The sequence below is a fragment of the Antrostomus carolinensis genome, unplaced genomic scaffold (genome assembly GCF_000700745.2).
Source record: "Antrostomus carolinensis isolate BGI_N321 unplaced genomic scaffold, ASM70074v2 scaffold3259, whole genome shotgun sequence".
NCBI lineage: Eukaryota > Metazoa > Chordata > Aves > Caprimulgiformes > Caprimulgidae > Antrostomus > Antrostomus carolinensis.
Window position 1 is genome coordinate 18,066 of NW_010340475.1, and position 17,458 is coordinate 35,523.

Below are 17,458 nucleotides of genomic sequence, written 5' to 3' on the forward strand. Positions count from 1 at the left end.
ATCAGAAGACCTGCTGGTTGAGATGTGGCTATGGCAGCCCACCATGGGTCACCATGGATGCCAAAGTTGCAAGGAACTGAGTCTGCTGAGGGCAACCCTGTTGCAACTGCTGCAGGTGGAGGAGCTGCTTCTGGAGGATAGTGGGTTCCCATTCCTTGGGGCTTATCACACTTCATGTGGGACTTGCACCTGTAGCAGAACTTTGTACAACTGATGTCTTGGTGCTTGGAGTCATCCATCCACTCAGACATCCGTGAGTATCTGCTAGGTCATCATACCTTGATGGCCAGAAGAAACCAAGGTGACCTCCTGCCCCGTGTGTGCTCCTGCAACATGTGTTTCTCTAGCTCCTAGCCCACCCAGGATGGGAAAGGCTGCAAATGGTGCAAAATCTGCATCTCTTGGCAATTACTCTTCAGGGGCGACTGTCTTCCCTGGTAAAATTGAATCTTGTTTTAGAATCATAGAATCATAGAATCCCAGACTGGTTTGGGTTGGAAGGAACCTTAAAGCTCATCCAGTCCCAACCCCCCTGCCATCAGCAGGGACACCTTCCACTAGCCCAGGTTGCTCAAAGCCTCATCCAGCCTGGCCTTCAACACTTCCAAGGAGGAGCAGCCACAGCTTCTCTGGCCAACCTGGGACACTGTCTCACCACCCTCACACCAAAGAATTTCTTCCTCACATCTCAGCTCCATCTCCCCTCTGCCACTTTCAAGCCATCACCCCTTGTTCTCTCACTCCCTGCCCCTGTCCAAAGTCCCTCCCCAGCCTTCCTGGAGCCCCTTCAGGTACTGGGAGGCCACTAGAAGTTCTCCCTGGAGCCTTCTCTTCTCCAGGCTGAACAGCCCCAACTCTCTCAGCCTGTCCTCACAGCAGAGCTGCTCTAGCCCTCGCATCATCCTCGTGGCCCTCCTTTTCCATATGTCTTTCTGGGTTCAATTCCCAGGCAAAGCCGTAGCTGCAATTTCCCTCATGGGCTAAGGAGCTCTGTTTGCTGCTACTTTCTCCTGGTGTAGATCCTTGCAAAACACAATCAATCATCTTGCCAACTCCACTTTGATGAACTTCTGCAGTCCCCCTGCAGCAATAAAAACCCATCCAGCTGAAGGAAAAATAGACCCCAGGGGATCTCAGCCTTTCTGTTGCACAGCTGAGGTGGGTGGTAAGGCCTTGTCTTGTCAGTGTTGGGTTAATGATTGAACTCGATGATCTTAAAAGTCTTTTCCAATCCAGGCAATTCTGGGATTCTCTCTTGCTTCTTAAACCTTCTTGGTTTATTGGTTGCTAGTTTGGAGTCCATTCCAGCACTTTCAGCATGGGATATTAGATCAGGGCTTAGGGGGCCTTCCTCCCACCATGCTCTGCCTCCTGTGGTGGATATCTAAGGATGTCTGAGCCTAGGAGAAAGGCAAAGAGAAGCCCCTGGAGACTGGTTCATTGGACATAGCTCTGGATTTTGTCTGCTGGAGAAATGAATTAATATACTTCCTTTCTTTGGAAGTAAGAAACTTCTCAGGGGTGAGACAGGGATCTTCCCTGGAGGACAACGTGTCCTTCTCGACCTCAGGTGGAAGGTGAGGGGTGCTCCTAGCCAGTTATAATGACATGATAACTCTGTGATAGGCCATTATTTGGGCAATAAGGTGTTTTGAAGTCAGCTGTCAATGGATGATGGAGCAAACCCATCACCACCACCACCACTGAAACCCATCCTGGCTCGACATCCACTTTTACAGTCAGTGCTGCTGACCAGGTTTGTTCTGATTCATGGAGACCAGTTATTCACAATTTTCCATAATTCAGGCAACTACTGCTAAATGCTAACAGACAAACCCATCTCCAAATGGACTTCAGATGGGGCAGCAATTGGGTAGAAAAGCTGTGGGAAAAGGGACACAAAGGGACGTTACAGCTGTGTTCGAAGGGGACCACAGTCTGGGGCTCCACCCTCTACAAAGAAGGTGGGCAAACAGGAACCTCAAAGAAAGGAACCTGTTTTAGGGCGGAAGAATAAAGAAACTCAGCTCATTTAGTTTTCTTGGAGTTCTTTGCCACCCTGAAGCACCAGAAGAAGGAAAGGAGGTTTGGAATAGCGGAGCCTTTGTACAAGTCAAAGGAAATCTAGCTGGCAGCTGAACAGTGTAAATCCAGACTAAAATTAATGGAAGACCTTTTTTTACAAGAAGATAATTGACCATTGGAAAAACCAGCTTCAAACCTGCAAATTTCTCTGCCTCCTTGTCTTGTGTCAAAACGAGATGTCCTTGGGCCAGCTGAGGTAGATGCAGAGCTCCAAGGAGATGTGCAGTTCTTCAGCTGAGGAGAAGGGACAGTGGCGAGGGCTGTGGGCACTGTGCTCTCCAGTAATGCACACTGGGCACAGCATTTCCATCGCACTGAATTTTCATTAAATAAAAAGCTTTTTAAAATGTAAAATGCTTCAAAATATTATTTTTATCTGGGGAATTATTTATGCTGGTTTAGAGTAGATCTTTTACATAGTCACTGCTATTAATATACTGACTATGCACCACTGGCATTGATAGTTACAGATTTAAGGGTTTTTTTAAAGTAATGCAGCTTCTAGGTAGCACTGGGGGAAAAATGTTTTCCGGTTAGATCAAAGTGCCACTGGTGTTTTAATGAAAAAGCCAGATACTCTGATAAAATAAACACTATTATTGAACTATGTAAACAAATATTCAGTTTAAAAAGAAATTTCATAAATCTGAATGAGAACATTTCAGGACTAGCTGTTTTCCAGAACTCTTCCTAAGTGGGAAAATTTGAAAAGGACTATTTTTGCTTTTTACTCTTGGAATAAAACCAAATTTTTGAAATCCTGGTTTCCTGTGAACTGGAAACCACTGGCTCTAACCAGGAGTAACGAACAACCCGCGGTCTGAAAATGATTTACTGCCAGAAGTAGGTGCAAGGAGCGTATCTGCACTGAGGCGCTTTTTGGCTTGCTGATGGGAAAATGGGAGTTCACGTGCACTGCTGGACAGGCTGAACCACAGCCATGTCTGCATCCAGGCTTGTCTCTGAAATGATGAGTCTACTCAAGGCTGAGCTTTTCTTCCTTTGTTTTTGTTCAGTGTAGTGAAAGTGGAGAAGGTGGAGGTGATTTTTGTGGATTTGTGGCAGGATGCTTGGCTTTTTGATGGTGAGGAGCAGCAACAGGACATGGTTACAGCCAATAACTCTCCATCCCTGTTGTGGCCATGGGAATTGGCACCATTTGTTGGGTTATAGGAAGATGGCTGGAGATCTCCACTGTATTGGGGTTCTCCCGGTTGATCGCTCTCAGTGAGCTGCCATGGGGTAGGTGTACACCTTGTACATAAGATGCTTTTTCTTGAGAGCTACAGAGCCCTAAAGCTGGACTATTTCCCCACCGTTAACTGTGAGGGCAGGGAAAGTGAAACTGCAAGCTGAATTTCGTGTTTGTGTCGTGTGTGTCTGTGAGAGAAATGCTGCTCAATGGTCCTGCAAATGCAGTTGGCATTCTGAGTGCACGTGCTGCAATCGGGCAGATTCACCCTCTCCCTGCAGAGCAGAGGGATGTAATTCCTTCTGTGGACATCACCTTGGTCTCAGCCACAGAATCGCTGGCCGTATGCTGACCTGTACAGTCTGTCCCACAAGCATCACGCTTTTCTCGTGCCCAGCCTCAGCGTGCTGAAACCTTTGGGTGTGATTTCTAAACTCCATTTCCTAAACGCTGGAATATTGTTCTGTTTTCTTAAAACATCAGCACTGGGTGTGGTGCAGAAAAGTACCTGTGTTGCAACGAGCATGCGACTGCAGACCTGGAGGATGGACAGTTAACCAGATTGTGGTAACCCCTCATAGTTGTGGTAACCCCTCATGGAAGGGTCTGTCCAGTTATTTCTGATGGGGCTGTCTGGCCTGTTCCTGTGCTGTCTGGGGAACACGTTCACATGTTAGCCCAGGTATTGGGGTGTCATAACTTGAGCATCCCTTCAGATGCCATCAGTGTAGTTAGGCCAACCTATAGCTATGTGGGATGAAAAAAACTTTAGTCCTGGAAGTGTGATGAACTGTGGGAAGGACAAGGAGATGTTGCTGCCTGCGTGGCTTAGGGAGACTTCTCCTCTGTGCTGGTTGGCGGTAGCATCGCCTGACCTATTTCAACCCAAATCGCCTGGAAAACCAGCTTTAACATTGGTTGAATTTTTTAGTACTTTTAAGTCCTAAAAGTGCTGTTCCTTCCCCTGTGCTACTGCGCTGCCCAGGATTCTGCCTACCATGCAAAATGCGGTGAAAAACATATCTCGCTTTTGCAAAAGAAACTGGAAGGTGATGGAGGAATCCTCCTCAGGCTGGGCTCCTCATCTGCAGCAGCAGAGCTACTCCAGGGCTGTGGTACCCTGATTCTGGATTTTGAGGAGGAAACTGCAGCTGGGCTGGTGGGTGGAAGAGCACGTGCCCCCATGCATTGCACAAAACAAGGGGACCTGGAAGCAATGGGCAGTGGATGGGACAGCAAGTGGGTCGAGGGACTGATGCTGGGCTTCTCCCCATCTGAGAGCTCGGTGCAGGCTGGGCTCAGTGGGTGCAGTCTTGGTTTGGCTCCTCTCCACCTCTTTCCCCTTCACCAGCCTCTGGCCATTCACCTGATGGCCACTGACTCCTTGTTTCACCTTCTTCCTGCAGAGACACTGATGGACTCCACAACAGCAACGGCAGAGCTGGGCTGGACAGTGCATCCTCCTTCAGGGGTAAGTTATCCTGTCGCTGTATGGGGGCCCAGAACCTGGCCTAGGGTCTCCTGCTGCACATGATCATAGGTAGGATGGCTCAACAGAAGTCATTCATTGAAGCAGAGTGCCTTGGCCATGTGAAAAGGTCTAATGGGAACAGCACAAAAGAGGATGACAATTGAGGATTCCAGTTTTCTAGGAGATGAAGCTTCCAAAAACTACCCTACTGCTGAGAGCATGTAATTCTTCCCCTACAGTGTCAGGTCAACCAGGAATCATGCTCTCTGTAAGGCTGGCTTGCAGACAGTTAAAGATCACAGAGAAGGAGAAACAAAATGCCAAGGCCACTGTCATTTGTCCCCAGTAGCTCTCTTGTTATCCCAATGCCTGTCACTTACAGCAGAAAAGGATGACGACATTGGCCTGCAAGGCTGCACCCACAGCAAGCCCCAGAATGACTGTCCAGCATCTCTGGTATCTCATGGAGGGACATTTGCTGGCTCAGCAGTGACTGTCTCTCTGCTTTATTGGTGCCAAGCATCCCCTGAGCTGTATCCCAAGACCAGCCAGAACGAGATCTTTTAAAGAAGAGCTTGGACAAGGCAGTGCATCTCTGCACCCTTCCACTCATGACACGAAACCGGACTGACCCCAGCCACTTCCACGTCCCACGGGGTTTGCATGGGGCATCGAGGTGGTCTAGTGCATCCCACCCTGCTTTGGCTGCGGTGGCTGGCAGCAGCGTGGATCCCCAGTGCCCGACACTCCCAACCTGCTCCCTCTGGCTCAGGTGCCCCAATCCAGCCCATCCAAAAGCTGGAGATGTTTCCCATCTCTGTGCACGGAGGTGGTAGTTCAGGCTTCATCCTGCCCTCCATCCACCCTCGCAGGGGCTGGATGAAGACGTTTCTGTGGACCTCACCCCGGGGCTGACAGCAAACCCCCTCCCTGAGCCGACTTGGCAGAACTAAAGAAATGGCCAAGAAAAGCCTCCGTCAGGGAGATTAAACCCGGCTCCCGAGCAGTCTGGCCGGGCTGGGGCTCAGGCTCTGCCGGCACTGGTCCCCCATCACCATGATAAAGCCCCGCGCCCGCCTGCGAGCCCGACCGCCCCGCCAGCGCCAGCCCAGCCGCCGAAGGGGGATGACGGGCACACAATAGGCGGGAGCAGAGGTCAAGTCTTTTTCTCTCCTCGCCCAGCCTTTCTTGTTTGCCATGTTTCCATATGTAAAGCACGCCTTGCTCCCGGCTCCCCAGCCCGGCGGTAATGAGGCCTGGGCCTGCTGGAAGCCGTCTCCCCATATTATTGTGCTGCCTTCTTCTTTTGAGCTCCCGGCATGTTAATTAGCGAGCGAGGAGAAAGGGAGAGGCTTCTAATTAAGCGTCGAGGAAGCACAGGAGCTGGTGCACGGGGATGACTTTCTCTCCCAGCTAAGAAAAGGGAGCTTGGGAGCCCCCCACTCACTGCCACAGGGATGCGGGAGGATGCTGGGGGTCCTGAGCCTGGTCCCCAGGGTGCTCCCAGGTCCCTTATCCCCAGCAGGATGGAGATGCTGGTCTGGAATTTCCAATGCAGCCCCAACATTGCTGGAGGGAGTTGCCTTCTGTTCCCACCTCTGGGCAGGTCCCTGGGGGAGATGTGGTGACATCATGCCCTGCACCGTTGTCCTGGTTTTGCTGGGATAGAGTTAAGGGTGAAACCACCACAGCTGTGCACACCACAGGTGCTGACTCTGTGGCACCTTCATGGCTTCTCCCAGTGCGATCTTGTGCTCACTGGAAGGGCAAGTCAGGGCATCCTACCCATGGGTGTCTTGGCTTAAGCAAGGTCAGATGCAGCCAGCATCACTTGGAAGACAAAAGCTGCTGGTTGCTCCACCCATTTATTGCCTCTTTGGTGATTATTAGAGATCCAAAAGCCCAAACAGTTGCTTTTTCCCCATCTGTGGAACTCTCATGCTGCTCATAGGTCTCTTTTTAACCGACTACCACTGTCCACTGTTCATCCTCAAGCTGAAGAAAGTTTCTTTCCACCTGCTTCTGCCTGGCCAGGGCTGAGCTCTTCAGGCTCATGTCCTGAGCCCTCCCTCTGGGCCATGCAGGTCTGGATGGGGACAGGCAGGCACTGGGCATCCCTGGGTCTTGGTGGCTGAGGCACTGCTGTGGAGTGTGTGTCAGGAGTGGTTCAGGTGAGGGAGAACCAAATCAGAGGCAGGGCAGGGGAAGCAATTGCTTCTCTGTGCCTTGTCCTTGATTTCTTCACCCGCCCCGCTCCCAACTGGCACTCTAAAAACCAGGGAGATCCTGCAGTTTTCCACTAGCACACCAAAATTATTTCAGGAAAATAAAGCAAACGCTCCCTCTGCATTTTGTGAGGATGCTCTCCTCCTTCCCCAGTGATGGGCAGCAGGTTTGCCTCCACTGCCAGTCAGAAGTGGTTGGAGCTTCTTTGGGCATCTTCCCTGACAGCTTTCTGTTGGGCTGTTAGCCTCGATGTGTGAGGAGCAATCTGCCTCCCATCTCGTGAGCCTCCCTCTGCAGTCCTGGATAGCCTTGTGAGGGGGCTGGGGTCCCCTGTGGACCTCAGTCCTGGCTCTGGTGCTGGATCGGGGCACTACTGCCCCCCTACCCTGGGTGTCCTGATCCTGCATCCACAGCAGGGCTGTGCTCAGGGTTTCCCATCTGTGGGAAACAGCTCAGCTTCCACTTGAGCAGGTTTATAAACTAACTCATGAGAAGCCTTTCCAGCTGGCTGGGACTGTGTCACATGCTGGACCCCAGTCCCTACCGCCAGCATCACGAGGTGGGGAGGGGTCAGCATGGGAAAGTGCTCTGCCCTCCAGAAAGGTCTGGGCTGGGGGAGATGCTGTGATGAGCCTGGTGAAAGGTTCTCCTCCCATAAGGACCCTTTGCCATGTGTGCTTACCGCAGAGGAGTGGTGGCTGGTTATGGGCTGCAGCTCTGCCCTTGCCTGGCGCATCACCTGCCCTGAAGTCTCCCCATCCTACAAAGGATGGTATCATAGAATCATAGAGTATTGTGAGTTGGAAGGACCCACAAGGATCATCCAGTCCAACTCCTGTCCCTGCACAGGACAATCCCAACATTCACACCATGTCCCTCAGGGCCTTGGCCAAATGCTGCTGGAATCTTGTCAGGCTTGGTGCCATCAGCACCTCCCTGGGGAGCCTGTTCCAGTGCTCCACCACCCTCTGCCTCAAGAACCTTTTCCTCATGGCCAACCTCACCCTCCCCTGCCACATCTTCTTGCCATTTCCTCTGCTCCTGGCATTCGTTGGTGGCCAGAGAGAAGAGATCAGGAGACAAAAATGAGCACTGAGTGATTTGGAAAAAAAACAGCCTGGGGAAAGGGCAGGGAGCTGGACAGGGCCAGGAGGTATCATAGCAGCCCTGAGCTCTGCAGAGGCTCCTCCAGAGCTGACAGTTGGCTATTAGTTGTCCGGGGGGCGCTGTGATGAGCTTCCATGGGGAAATATGTCAGCTCCAAGCTGTCTTGCTGAGAAGGATGTTACTGTCAGGCTGCAGCTCATAGGACATTCCACAGGTCCAACTGAGGACAGCTGGGACGGGGTCCTGTGCAATTCTGCAGGAGGAACCCCAAAGCATGTTGACCCTTGAAGGGGCAGGTATGAGGGAAAACAGCAGGATCTAACCCTTCATCTCCCTCTGTGGGTGTGCAGCAGGGTATGATAGTTTCACTGGGCTGGCCCTTGGTGAGCAGCCACCACAGCCCTTCACCCACTTCTCCCCCACCCCCAGGCGATAGGGAAGAGAAATGGGGGCAAAGGTAAGGAGACTCATAGGGTGAGAGAAGAACCATTTAATAAGAGAAATTAAAGAAAACTTAAAATAATACTGATATTAAAATAATAATGATCATCATCATAATAAAATATTCAAATGAGTGATGCCCAGTGCCATTGCTCACCATCCGCCGACCAAGCCCGGCCCGTTCCCAGATCACGATCCCAGAGGAGCCACAATCCCGACCCGAAACCGCAATCCCGGGAGAGCCAGAGCCCGAGCCAAAGCCAGAGAGAGCAAGAGAGGAAGAGCCCCTCATGGATCTCCTGCCCATGGGGGACAGGAGATGGAACAACCCCTTGGCAGAGCCAAATGCCAATTTAGCTTATTAATTTAAATATTCCTCACCCCCTGAGATCTTACACTCGTAGACTAATGAAATGTGAAGTCCTTCAGTTCCAGCAACAAAAATGGAAACACTGGGATGTTCTCAGTGTTTCTCTCCTAACAAATCCCAGCTGAACCCACAACACAGCACTATTCCAGCTACTAAAAAGAAACCAGCTCTGTCCCAGCCACACACCAGTCAGCCAGGTTCCTGGACACTTTCCTCTGGAGGGCGGCCGCTGGCTACTGGCCCACTGTGCCACTGGCCGCCCACCCCTCACACCAGTGCTCAGGCTGCAGCCGGTGAGGTTTTACAGCCACGTTCCACAATCCTGAGGAAGTGGGTCCTGTCTGCCACGTCTGTAACCGTAGCGGCCCTGGTGGGAATACATCTGCTAAAGGCATTGTATTACGGTGCTGGGAGGCTCCGGAGTCAGTGCAGCCCACGGGCAGGAGGCCCTGCTAAAGACATTACTGCCTGCAGAGGAGGTGCATGGCCCCACCATGCCCTGCCACCTGGCAGAGGTGCTTTACCATAAATCCAGGCATGGAGCATGGTGCTGCTGGTGGCGAGATGGCCCCGAGCTCTGCTAGGGCTTGGACCACCTTGTCCCCACAGCGTGGAGCTGGCCCGACGTGCAGTGAGGGTCAAATGCTGCTGGAGCAGGATGGAGGTGTGTAGGTACTGGGGGCTTGCAGGGAGGTGCTGGAGCTGTGCCATGGGCAGGTGCTGGCCACCAGTGGGGCTGCCTGCAGGTGCAGTGGGCATGGTGTGGCAGAGCCTGCCCTCTTGGCACGTGGTGGGGTTAGGAAGAGGTGGGGTGGGTGAAGAACATCAGTTTGGTGCAACCCCCTGATTTTCTGTGTCCCATCTGCAGTGGGAAGAGGTGAGCGGGTATGACGAGAACATGAACACGATTCGCACCTACCAGGTGTGCAATGTCTTTGAATCCAGCCAAAACAACTGGCTCCGGAGCAAGTACATCCGGAGGCGAGGAGCACATCGCATCCACGTGGAGATGAAATTTTCTGTCCGGGACTGCAGCAGCATCCCTAATGTCCCAGGCTCCTGTAAGGAGACTTTTAACCTCTACTATTTCGAGTCAGACTTTGACTCGGCCACCAAGACTTTTCCTAACTGGATGGAGAATCCTTGGATGAAGGTGGACACGATTGCTGCCGACGAGAGCTTCTCGCAGGTGGACCTAGGTGGACGGGTGATGAAGATTAACACGGAGATGCGCAGTTTTGGGCCTGTCTCCAAGAATGGTTTCTACCTAGCCTTTCAGGACTATGGAGGTTGCATGTCCTTGATTGCTGTCCGTGTCTTCTACCGCAAGTGTCCCCGTGTGATCCAGAACGGGGCCGTCTTCCAAGAAACCCTCTCGGGAGCGGAGAGCACCTCGCTGGTGGCGGCCCGGGGGACGTGCATCACCAATGCGGAGGAGGTGGATGTGCCGATCAAGCTGTATTGCAATGGGGACGGCGAGTGGCTGGTGCCCATCGGCCGCTGCATGTGCCGAGCGGGCTACGAGTCAGTGGAGAATGGGACCGTCTGCAGAGGTAACTACTTGTCTTTGGTCTTGCTCTGCATGCTTGTCTTACCACTGATGGACTGTGCTGGTGGTGGCAGTCAGGATTTGCAACTGGGATCTGCATGAGCCGCCTGGGAGTGACCTTTTTGGGCAGGGGTGGTAGAGCAGCATGTAGGGACATGGGAGAGGAGCATGTGTGTGGACCCTGACTTCTTCCCCAGCTCCTCATTTCCTGCCCTGGGCTCATCCATCCATTGCAGAGGCTCTGCGTTAACTCCAGGTCCTAAGAGACACTGGGTCCAAGGGTGCCAGCTTGTTGCTACTGCCCTCCCTGTTCTCCATGTCTTGGAAGGAGACACATGTGTGTAGCCATGATATGTGCCAGTGATCTGCAGTCAACTTCCTAAAATACTGGGGCTGTTTTCACTTTGATTTGCACCCTGTGCCTTGGCTTGGGCTGAAATGGTTCTGGGGTGAGGGAAATGGGAGTAAAGGCACCCAAAGGTGGTGTGGTGGGAGTGTGCAAGTTGTCTGCAGCATTTTCCTGGTGAGTTGCAAATGGCCGAGGGTGGAACATGGCTATGGGCTGTCCAGGGCCAGGCTCACCTCTTCAGCCTGAGCACCTCTGAACCTGGCCCCTGAGCTCCCTCAGCGGTCAGAAGTTTCCTGCCCTGTAGATGTTCCGCCCCAGTAGATGGTCAAAGTGGACTCAGAGTGCCTGCTTAGCTCAGCTGAGCACTGTGGAGTTAGTGTGGTCCCAGGCAAGTGTGAGGCTCTGCACTACCCTCCCTGAAAGCACCATACCCAAACCCATCTCTGTGCTCCTCCTCAACCACACGTGGGCTTGGGGATTTTGAGAGAGAAGCTGCTGGGGTTACTGGGGGAGAGATGGTGACCTGAGAGCTGCAAGGTCAATGGGCACCTGGGGCTGTACCATGTACAGAGCAAACCACAGCATTTGGCAAACAGGCTTTTCTCCCCCCTGTCCTGACTGAACATCCAAATCCCATTAGAGTTTCAATAGCACTGGCACACTCTGAGCAGAGCTGGGCTTTCTCTGAGATCAGTTATAGATACCTTGATAGGCATTGAAGAGCATATGGAGGGAGCTGTGTCTCCTCTCTTCTTGCTGTGGGAAGGGGTGACCAGGCAGCACTGAGTGGGTGGAAGAGGGGGACAGACAGTCTCAGGCCATGCTTGGGTGGGACTGCAGGTTGGATAGTCCCCTTGGAGAGGGCATCACATCTTCTACTGGTGGCTGGGCTGTTCACATGTCAAGCATCGCGATGTGCTGGGGGTGTTATTTAATATCTGTGCTTTGAGCTGCTCCTCACTGAGCCACTGAATGTCACTTCCCACTGAGCTTGGGGTGATCAAGTGTCCTGCAGCTGCAGCAAGGACGGTGCTGGGGACGGGGACAGGATGGAAGAGCTGCTGCACCGCAGTGTGGACAGGGACCCTGACTAATCCCAGCCTCGCAGGGAAGATGGGTGTTTTACGATGCGCAGGTGAAGCATTCATAGCCACAGCAGAAAACCAAAATGATTCACGTCAGCTTTTCCATCTCAGTTTTGGGTTTTTTTTTTCCCAAGTGGACCCAACCCTGCTCAGCACTTTGCTCTGGTGCCGCTGTGGTTTCTCAGGGGTCCCCGGTTCTGCTGCGAGCCCAGACAAGGGATGGTCCCTTTGCCTGCCCCAGGGCTCCAGGACCTCCTTATGCAGAGCCCTGTCCCTGCAGCTTGGCCCAGCGGAGCCGGGAGGGGAGGCAGAGCAGGCAGGAGCGGGGGGCCAAGGTGGAGGGAGCGAGCAGGAGGGAGAGGCCAGGTCTCCTCTTTGTCTGTGCAGCAGCAGGATTTTGGGAGGTCCATACCTCGGCAGCTGTTTCTCCAGCCGGTGCTGGTGTGGACCTGGCCCCATGCTCCCCACTGTCATTAATCATGTGGTGGCCAGCAGACTGCCGTCTCCATGGGGCAGCTGGCTCTGGGGCTGCCTTCCCCTTCTCCTTTTTTCCCATCCTCTTTCCTTTCCCCTTCCCCTTCCTGTGTGGGGTTGCAGGATCAGGGTTGGATGGGACCCCAAGGCTGTGCCAGACTGGGAAACCCTCCATTTTCCTCTAGTATCCCTCAGAAGAAGAGTGGGGATCAGGAGGAGAGCCAGCTCTGGGGCTGGCAGGACAACCGTGGCATCCCCATCCTCTCCCAGCACCCCCAGTGAGCCCCACAGAGGACTGGGGAAGGGGCTGGTCACCCCAGCTCGGTCAGATAGAGAAGGCTTTCCTCCTCAGCTCAACTTGGGAAGGACCTGCAGGGTTGCCCAGACAGGTACTGGAGGCCCCATCCTTGGAGATATTCAAGGTCAGGTTTGATGGGGCTCTGAGCAACCTGCTCTAGTGAAGATGTCCCTGCTCACTGCAGGGGGGTTGGACTAGGTGACCTTTGAGGGTCCCTTCCAGCCCAATACATTCTATGATTTTATGATTCTGTGCAGCCCTGCATCCCTGTCCACCTCTCGTTGTGTCCTTGGCCCTGGTCCCCGCAGAGGCAGCGTATGAGCTGCCTGGTTTGGGGGACTCACTCCTATATGTGGCTGGCAGGTTTTCTTGTGTTTTCAGTGGTGGAAGGGAATCTGGGCCCCTTTCCAGAAGAAAAAAAAAAAAAAGCAAATCTGAGCTGACTTTTGGGGTGAAGTGCTCTCACACAACTCAGTCGCCCAAACAGGACGTGACAGGGAGCATGGGGGACATGAATTACTAGTTATGCCCCGCCAAGAAGTCCCGGAAAAGAGCATCCCAAGCAATGGATGGCTCCTCGATGCAGCTGCAAGGCGCTGGAAGGAGTTGCTCATTTTCTCTACTGGGCTTTTCCTCTGGCTCGTACAGCGTGAGCCTGCTCACGGCAGTGTACACAAGGGATATTTATGGAGGAAGTTCATGCATCTAACAGCTTAAGCTCTTCTAAGCTTGCAGCCCCAGCACAAAAGGATTTGGGGGCAGTTAACAATTCTGTGTGGTTAAGAGATTTTCATTTTGCTGGGCCTTGCTCGCCAATCCCGCAGGGCCCTGCGAGGGGCTGGCTGCTCGCTCCTCTTTGCTCCTCTGCTCGCTTCCCGGCTCCTTTCCACGGCGCTGGCAAGGGGCTTCATGCACACGCCTCCCCCACAGTCAATACGCCCAGCCCCATCCTCCCCGATTCCTTGCTTCACCTTCTCCTGCTCCCTGCCTGCGTCTTTTTTCTCCATCTCCCTGTTCTTTGTCTGCCGCCTCCCCCCTTCTCCCCCGCTTGTCCCTCCCATGCAGCATATGAAGCTCATTTCTCTCTCTGCCTCCCCTCTTCATTGGCTCCCCTCCTCAACGGCGCAGGCAGAGCTATTGTGCTGCCTGGTCTCTCTGTTTGGTCTGGATGGTAGGTGAACGCTGCCTGCAAGGGTCTCTGCCTGCTCAGGGATGGCAGTTGCTGGCTGCTGGTCCTTGCTATTGAGTCCTGCGTCCATCCCCAGCTCCTCTCCATCTTTGGAGGACATCTGCCCATGTATCCGATCACTGTATTCGCAGCGGGCAGCCTCTTTGCTGCACTGGTACAACACCGAGCGTAGGGAGTCCTGGGCTTGTCGTGGTAGCAAGGGAAGGTTTTGCCCTGCAGAAACTGATGGTGATGCTCTGCTGCTGTCAGAGAAAAGTGGCATCAGCCCTTGGGGTCACAGGTGTTTCTGAGGAGGAGAGGAGCTGGTGATGTGCTGGGAAGAGGAGCAGCCTGGACACTTAGGTGGTCTGTAGAACATCCAGGCTGCCACCTTTTTTCTCCAGCTCAAGGTGGAGCTGGGCCACCCCTGTGGGGAGACTGAGGGGTCAACAGTGTGTCCCACCAGGGGAGGCAGGACAGGAGGCTGCATTGCCTTCCTCCTGATCCTTCCCTGGGGGGCAGATCCAGGAGAGAGGATATGGGGGTCCTGAGCCAGCTCCAGCTCCAGCACCCAGCCTGATGCTGATCCTGTCCAGCCCCACCAACAGCACAGCCTGGTTCCACCACCAACCCAGCTGGATACTCCCAGGTCATCTCCAGCACTGACCTAGTCCAAGTCCAACTCTAAAGGAAGAAGTGTGACTTCCGAGGTTATTGCTGTGTCAGGCTGGTACCTGGGTCTGGGGCTGTATAGGGCTGACTGGTAGGTTTTGGTAGGGCTGTACCCTTGCAGATGTGTGTCCTACAGGTGGGCTCCATGGTGGGCTTCCCTTCCTGTGCTCACTTGTTATTTTGAGGTCCAAAGCAGCAAATGTGCCATCACCACCCATGTGCTGAGAATGTGAGTGCAGAGGCAGTGATGTGCACATCGAGGACCCAAAGCTGTTGAGCCATCACAGAGGTGTGTGAAGCAGTGGAGGTCTGTCCCAGCTGTGCTGTGCTTGGGTTTCAGAGAGGGGCAAGTATGTGCTAAGAGCTTGGAGGGACATGGAGCTTTCTGATGTGCCGGAGAAGGGTATGTCCGAGCTGTCTTAGAGTCACATCCCATGAGTACATAATGTTTTGAAGATAAGGGGCTATTTATGGCTCCGTGCCTGCTTAGGTTCTGGGCCTCCACTGATAGTGCTGGACCCAGCCAATAAATTGTAAGGTCCTAGGGGTAATTAAGTTCTTGCAGGAAGCATTCCTGGTTGAGCTGGAGGAGATACAGTCAATCATGATGTAAATGTTCCCAGAGATGGAGAATTGCCCATTAAACACTTTCAGTGGTCGCTCCTGCCTTCTTACCCCGGGCTGCACCTGGCATTTGGACCTCGGTGAACTTTGTCCATCACCACACCTCTGCTTTCTGTGTTTAAGAGTAATCCTTGGCCCCCGGTCCTCTGGTAAGGGTTTTGGCCAGCATTTTTGGCTCTTCCCAGCCCTTGGCACTGCTTTAGCCTTTCTGTTGGCAGATCCACCGTCCCACGTACAGGATGCTCACAGTCATCAGTTGAGTGCCAGAGGGGATGCTGAGATTTCCCTCTTCCTACGTCCCCCCTTTGCTTTACCCATTTTGGCACTGGTGTTGCACTGTGTGCTTTTGCAGGATCCTTGTCCTTCCCAGCGGCACTGTGTGCAGATAACCACTGTGGTCCGCACCCTTGTCCCTGGAGGTGTGATTTGACATGTGTTTGCAATGAAATGCACATTCCTTGCTTGTGCCCAGCTCACCGAGGCATCCAGATTGCTGTGTATCAGGAACCCATCATCTTCAGTATTACCGCACTACAACTTCCATGTCATCAGCTGACTTTACTGGGAATGCTTGGGGCTTTCTCCTGGGTCATTGATAAAAATGTTAAATAGCCCAGAGGCACAAACCAAATTTGTTGGCTTTAGTAGAAACAGACCTGCTCTCTGCACATTTCCTTCTTAGATCTCAGACCATAGTGGTATCAGCTCGCCAAGTTTTAATGCATTGAATATGTCCCACAGTGTCAGTGGACCCTCTAATTTCTGAATCAAAATATCATGTGTTACCAAGGGAAATGCTCTGCAGAAGCTTGGGTGTGTTGCATTAACACTGTTACTTCTCCCAGCCGATCTTGTACTTACATCAGAAACCCTACAAGGCTAATTTGCCTTAATCTGTCTTCCATAAATGTACGTAGGTTACCACTACTGGTCCTACCTTCCTTTAATCCCTTGCTGACCAAATCCCATAGCCAGCACCTCCTTATTTGACTGGTACTGACGTTGCAGTGGCAGTCCTAAAATAGCCAAGACTGCCTCATTTAACAAATAGGTTTTTTTCTACGTCTCTAAAACATCCTCCTACATCATTGTGTGGAAAGTGAATGTTAACTGTCCGCTGGTTCATCACCCATCTCTGTAAAAACTCCTAGGTAGGTTCTATTCTGACATACTGATTTAACAATGTTTAACTTTAGTAGTTGCTATATAACATCTTGAGTTACTGCTGGAATGGAAAGTATTTCACCATCATCCTCTAAGATGATTACATCACCTGGCTTCTTCCCAAGTACAAAACAGGAATTTGTCTGCCTTTTCTACAGGGTTGTTGACAATTTGAATGCTCCCAGCCGGCTGTGGCTTGATGTCATTGTGGATACTGCTCTTTGGGCTTCTTCCTCTCCTCCCTAGCTGTCTGGGAAGCAAGAATACAATCTCTTTCTTTCTTTCTATTGCTTTGATTCTTCTCCCTCCTGCTTCTTGCTGACCTCTCCTATGTTTGAATCCAGTTAGGGCTGTGGTGGGGATTGCAGCTGCTCGGTATTAACCACTACAAGCTTGCTTGGTGCACCCTGGAGTTTGAGGAGATGCCAGCTTGTCTTCTGCACATTTCTGGGTAGTGTTTGGGCTTCTGGAGGTTGGAGTAGGACCAGGGGGAGCTTAGCAGAACAAGAAGATGTCAGAGAGAGGAGTTGAGGCATTTATTTTGTGGCAGTCTGAAGCCCTAAGAGATGCTGACCTCACAAGCAGAGTCACAGGTGGTCCAGGAATGGGGCAAGACATCTGCTGCTGGAGGACTGAGATGGACAACTCACCTCAGAACAGGAAAAGCTGCTTCTGAGGGACTAGACCTTCGTGGCCAAAAGCAGGCAAAGGAAATAAGAACTGCTTTCTCATTTTACTTTGAAGACAAGGGATGAGCAGAGACCTTCCACAAAAGTCTTTTCTCTATAAAGAAAAGGAGGAGACAGGGTTTTCTAGGACGTGGGTGTGATTCTTGAACATCAGGAGTGTTGCACTTCCAGACCTGTTCTGAAGACATGGGAAAGACCCCAGCAGGATGCAGAAGACAACCTTAGAGCAGCCCACTAGAAGCACAGAGGGGAACAGTATATTCTCATTTGTTAGTATGGAGAGGTCATGAGTCCCTTGGGATGGAGGAAGGAGTGGAGATCTCAGGTCCAGCAAAACCCATTGGGCGTTTCCTGGTGGAAATGATGGCCATGCTCGGGATTTCTCAGAGAGACGTGGTGAAGTTTTGCATTGCCACTCTCTGGCATAGCTGGTGCTTCCCAGTCCTTCCACACAAACTCTTGTTTCTCTGTGCTCAAGGTCTTCCCTCACAGAT

General features: G+C 52.4%; 1 protein-coding gene across 1 annotated transcript in view; it reads left to right on the forward strand.

Annotated features, from left to right (window-relative positions):
• Positions 1-4,670: 4,670 nt before the first annotated feature.
• The window catches only part of LOC104531297 (ephrin type-B receptor 2-like), a gene marked incomplete at its 3' end in the record, with an annotated part of 45,793 nt that continues 33,005 nt past the window's right edge, over positions 4,671-17,458 (forward strand). The window contains exons 1-2 of the mRNA XM_010176146.2: positions 4,671-4,748; positions 9,761-10,445. Coding sequence (XP_010174448.1) covers positions 4,692-4,748; positions 9,761-10,445 — 742 coding nt within the window. The remainder of the gene's footprint in view (positions 4,749-9,760; positions 10,446-17,458) is intronic.